This window comes from Silurus aristotelis (assembly GCF_946808225.1).
Source record: "Silurus aristotelis genome assembly, chromosome: 28".
NCBI lineage: Eukaryota > Metazoa > Chordata > Actinopteri > Siluriformes > Siluridae > Silurus > Silurus aristotelis.
Genome location: NC_139601.1, coordinates 12,253,652 through 12,258,534, shown reverse-complemented (window position 1 = coordinate 12,258,534; position 4,883 = coordinate 12,253,652). Strand labels below are relative to the sequence as shown.

The window sequence follows — 4,883 nt, the reverse complement described above, 5'->3', positions numbered from 1 at the left end:
GACTATCAGCAACTGTGTAAAAATCTAAGCCGATTCTGACCAATTAAAACCAGTCTGACTGGAGTCAAACAAGTCAAAGTCACTGAACATATTCTTCATTTTATTTTGACGTGAACATTAACTGTATTTGCATGGTTTTATACTACATTACACTGGTACCACCTGATTTGCCGAACTGATGAATGCATGAAGAACAGCTGAATTGCTACAATATTCACAATATTGAATATTTCTTGTTCTCACAACAGTGTGCACACTTTGGAGCTGCCATTCCGGCAGTGTGTGTTTGAAGCGAGCTGCCCGTTGGCACTGACTGTCCTGCCAGCTGCAGCCGTTTTCTTCTGCTCTTCCAATTCCAGGTGAAGTCGGTGGAACTCCTCAGTGACTGCAGCCATTTCTGAGTTTCGTGTTTGTAGAGCTTCATTTGTTTTTTCAAGGCTGACCATCAAATCCTGAAGCTCTTTGTCCTTAAGATGGCATTCATGCTCTAGGTTAAGCACTTTCTGATGCAGCCTGGCAGTCAGAACCCGGGCAGATCTCAACTGAGGGATGGAAAGATAAAATGAAAATTACAGCAAGATATTGATAAATTGATGACCACCCGGTATATATTTCAATATATTGAAGTATGGAATATACTTTAATATAAAAGACATCTAACTGTATTTCAGTCATTATAACAGGAGCATTAATAATATAAACTATAAAATAGGACCACCATTTTATATACTATGTAGAATATGACTGTTTGCAATTGTCATATTACAATACATAAATTTTTCTTATTGAAATTTTATAAATGTAACTAATGAAAATTGACAGCTAATTCCAGTCCTATCATAGTACACACCATACCCACAATACTCAAATTATGAAAGTGTGTTGTGACATAAATATTAGAAGGAAATAAAAAGATTTATTGTCATATCTCTGACATCTAGTGTCATGTTTTTGTTTTCGCTGGCTGAATTTTAGTAGACTGTACAGCCTACATTTGTACAGTAGATATCAGAATACATATTCGAAGTACAGAGAGAAACTAGTCTAATTTTGAGATTCATTGAATGGAAAAAAATATTAATGACAAAGAAAAAAAATCACGTTTATATACTGAAACACTGCAAAAAGGCATGTTTATAATGTGTAAAAAAACAAACAAACAAAAAAATCTTCCTGTATTATCTAGCCTGGTGCAGTTATTCTTCCTAGGTTTTTGCTTTTTATTTATTCATTTATTTTTTTTTATTTTAAAGAACTCAATACTTTAAATAAGGAAAATCATCTGCCCAAAGAACCTGGATATTTAAAACTGAAAATTAATATTCGAAAGGTTATAAATAGTATCATAATTATATTTGATTTACGTATACTGTACATTATTTAGTATGTTTATACTACAACATTTTATAAGCATTAAGTAAAATTGATTAGACTGTGGCATAACCTGAAAATTGATGCTGGTTTAAAGGGAGAAAGGCATCACACCAAATAGTTTTTCAAATTATTTAGGGACAATTAATTTGGCAAAATGAATGACAATCTCTTTCAGTTGATGTAAATTTTTGTTTTATCACAGGATTAATAATCATGACAGTACTTTAAAGGGTTTTTCAAGGAAGTAGGTTCTATGGAGATTTTACTTCATGCATTCAGCTTTATTAAAGATTTTCTTTATTATAGTCATGATCCATGATCATGATATTTGAACTTGGTATTTTATGGGAATATTAGTTTTGTCCAGGGAAATGTAGAATAAAGGTTTGGTAAAACTCCAATAAAGATAAAAAAAAATAAAAATGGTGGGTGGGTGTTTGTTTCCCTCTGAAAAATTAAATGATCACCATCCATAGGTGAACAAAGGAGACTGAGGCTTTTTTTTTTTTTTTACAGTACGAAAATATATTATTTAAAGCATCCCTTTGCATGTATGTTACTTTTTGTTTTTATTAAGCTCATAAAGGCTTAATGTCATTTTACCTGGGCAGACATCTCAATTGAAGATGATTTGAGCTCTTCAAGCTGCTCCACTCTTGCTTCACATGCTGAGAGAACCTCAATTAGGGTCTGGTTATTCACACTACCTTCCTTTCCACAAATATGACTATCACCTCCCTTTAGGTTGGGATTAAAAATCTCTTCCTCTGACTCATTACTGACTTTTGTAATCTTCATGCCAGTTTGAGAACAAGTGGACTCCTCTTGGAGATCTTGCAGTGGTGTAATGGCAGACTGATTGTCCACTAAAATATCAGAACTCTCTTGGGATGGAGTCAGCTGGTGTCCCGCCACATCCTTCGGATTATCAGAAGAACCCCATTTCAGGTGTCCAGGAATCAATGCAATGTATGTGGTGTCTCCTGGAGGACATGATCCTACTGGGACATCATCCACGGAGCTGCAAGTATCCAGCAAATCAAACTGTGTGTTAGAGTCTTGCCCCAAAGCAGTCCTTTCTAATACATCACCACATCCGTCTGAAGACAATTCACCATATCTCATAAGTGTGGAAGGGGAAGTTTCTTTGGTCATATCCTTAATTGGAACCGCTCCATCACCTGGACTTCGACCTTCACTCCTCTCCTCCATTTCTACTAGTTCTCTAATTGATTCCAAAGGTGATGCATGGCGTAGATGTGCCAGGGTTCCTGATGTGTCCAAAGGCTGGAGTAAAAGCTCTTCAGACTGTTGATTATCCTTGCTTTTACTGTTAGTCTGAGCATCTTTGTTTAAGCATGGACTTCCAGAACTAATACTAAATATATCCAAATTGTGTTGGGATTGTAAAGTGCTCTTTTCACATGATTGCAGATCTGGTAGTCTTTCTTCGTTATCTAGAAGGTGGAAACTTTCTTCTAGCTTTCTATTTGACATCATCATAGCATTGTATATTCACACAGCAGTCAATAAGCCTGGAGTGAGAATAACAAGCATTCGATGACAATAGTGGACAAATGTTTATACACAATAATACACAAAATTCAGCAAAATCCAAAGGGAATATCTAGGAATAACTAGACAATATTACTTGATTGAATTTTTATTGTTTATTTTAACACAATCCAATTCAAAAGACGGTCACTTACCTTCACCTGGAGCAGTGAATATCATGAACCTAATGGTTCTTTAGAAGCGCTCATCTCATTCAACGTTTGGCCAAGAGAGTGACCTTGGTGTTGAAAAGCTGAACACCAGGCTGTCAGACTCAGATTACACCGAGCTATTCATCAATCCTCTACTCTACTTATCATCTAAAACCCATGGCAATATTTCTGGACTTTTTTTTGTTTGTTTATTAACAGACCTTTTAACCTACTCAAATTTCATAATTAGAATTTTTTTCTTTTCAGATCATGTAGAGGAATGTTAATTTGTTTTTATTGAAAAATAAAAAAAAAAGAAGCCACATTTTTGACGGATTCCTTGATGCATGGATTTCACAAATTAAAATAACTCAATGAAGCTGTTTTCATCTTTGTCAAATAGTGTCTGACAGATCAGACTTTTCAATATAAAGCCGTCTCATGGATCAATTTTCTTTTACATTTCCACATAAACTTCGACTCAGATTGAGATCAGGACTGTTTGCTGGCAATGGCAGTGGGTTGATTCTGCCTTTCCTGGTTAAAGAAAAGCTTTAACAATCGTTGCTCTATAGCATGCATAATCATCCTGAAAAATAACATCAACTAATCTATTGTTTGTTAATGGAATAATAACAATGTTCTGATTATTTACCTGACCATGCAACCCCATATAATGAATGAGTAGGAAAATTTGACCAGACTGGAATATTTTAGCAGAATAACTTTCGTACAATAATCCAGACTCCTTGATTCTCTTTCGACTACTGTTATCTAGTTTTCTTCTTTTAAAGTGCTAGTGATCCCTGTTTTCACTAGAGGTGTAATAGTACACGAAATCTTACAGATTTTTTTTGGTACAGGTCTCCGCAAGTCTACGACTCACACTTTTAGTTCAGTTTTTATTTTATTAAACTTGAAAACGTACACAACAATGCCAGGGATATAGGTATAGAGTTAGCGCAGTGTCACTGTGGCTACTCATACCATACCATAAATAAAATTAGCGGCTAATCCTAGTGATATGGATTCTTTTGGTTTTATGTACAGTTTCAAGAATTTCTCTTAAAAGGAGAAAATCCAGACAATTCCACATATCGAGGGAGTGAAGTATGCCGATATAAGAAAAGTAATGTAGATATCTTTATAGCTTAAAAAAATTTAATATAAAATCTAAAACTCACCTGTATTACTCAAATTTTGTTTAACAAATGAAACTATTAAATTTTCCCCTTTATTTCATTTTAATCGAGTTCTTAAGTCAATACAATAAAAAGTGTAAAGTTGTATTGCATTAATTTAATTTAATTTAATTTTGTACCGTTACACTTCTAGTTTTCCACCCATTTATTTTAAGCATTTCTATGTTCAAAGCATACTGTTTTGTTTATACTTGCACCACACCTTAAACATAACTCGCTAAAAACAGTCAACATTTTCTGTCCCACTACCTGTTTGAGTTTTATCACCTTTTCCAATGTTAATAAGAACAGCAGTTCATTGAAGTGAGCATACTCTGATTTGCATTTTTAGACCTTTGGCAGTACTGTTTCAAAATGCAAATCACAAGATGATTGCATAATTTCTTTCCCTTCAACATTAATTCCTAATTTTTACTTACTGCTAAACATGGGAAGAGGCCATTCTTTACAATAATTTTTTTGTTTGATTTTTTTTGTTTGATTGTTGTTACACAGCCATAGTTTTATTATTGAAAGGAAAAAAGATTTAGTCTAATCTGTGATTTGTGCTGCATACTTTTTGTTGTTGTTGATTTCATAACTTTACATAGTGGTTGAGTCA

The 4,883-nt window shown here is 34.0% G+C and overlaps 1 protein-coding gene across 2 annotated transcripts; it reads right to left on the bottom strand.

Moving 5' to 3' along the window:
- Nucleotides 1-226: 226 nt before the first annotated feature.
- LOC310722389 (uncharacterized protein) lies at nt 227-3,231 on the bottom strand. 2 transcript variants are annotated; one of them, XM_083534812.1, is made up of 3 exons: nt 3,084-3,231; nt 1,978-2,909; nt 227-542 (listed from the first exon to the last, which is right to left on the bottom strand). In XM_083534812.1, the coding sequence occupies exons 2-3, from the start codon at nt 2,875-2,877 to the stop codon at nt 240-242; spliced, it is 1,203 nt and encodes a 400-aa protein (XP_083390938.1). In that variant the 5' UTR covers nt 2,878-2,909; nt 3,084-3,231; the 3' UTR covers nt 227-239. The 2 variants fall into 2 exon arrangements, with proteins under 2 accessions (XP_083390938.1, XP_083390937.1); XM_083534811.1 differs by having other exon boundaries at nt 1,978-3,231.
- Between the last annotated feature and the right edge of the window lie 1,652 nt (nt 3,232-4,883).

Coding starts and splice junctions, on each gene's coding strand:
- LOC310722389 (XM_083534811.1), bottom strand. CDS start 2,877: ATGATGATGTCAAATAGAAAGCTAGAAGAAAGTTTCCACCTTCTAGAT. Junction 543..1,977: donor CAATTGAGATGTCTGCCCAG/GTAAAATGACAT, acceptor TCCATCCCTCAG/TTGAGATCTGCCCGGGTTCT.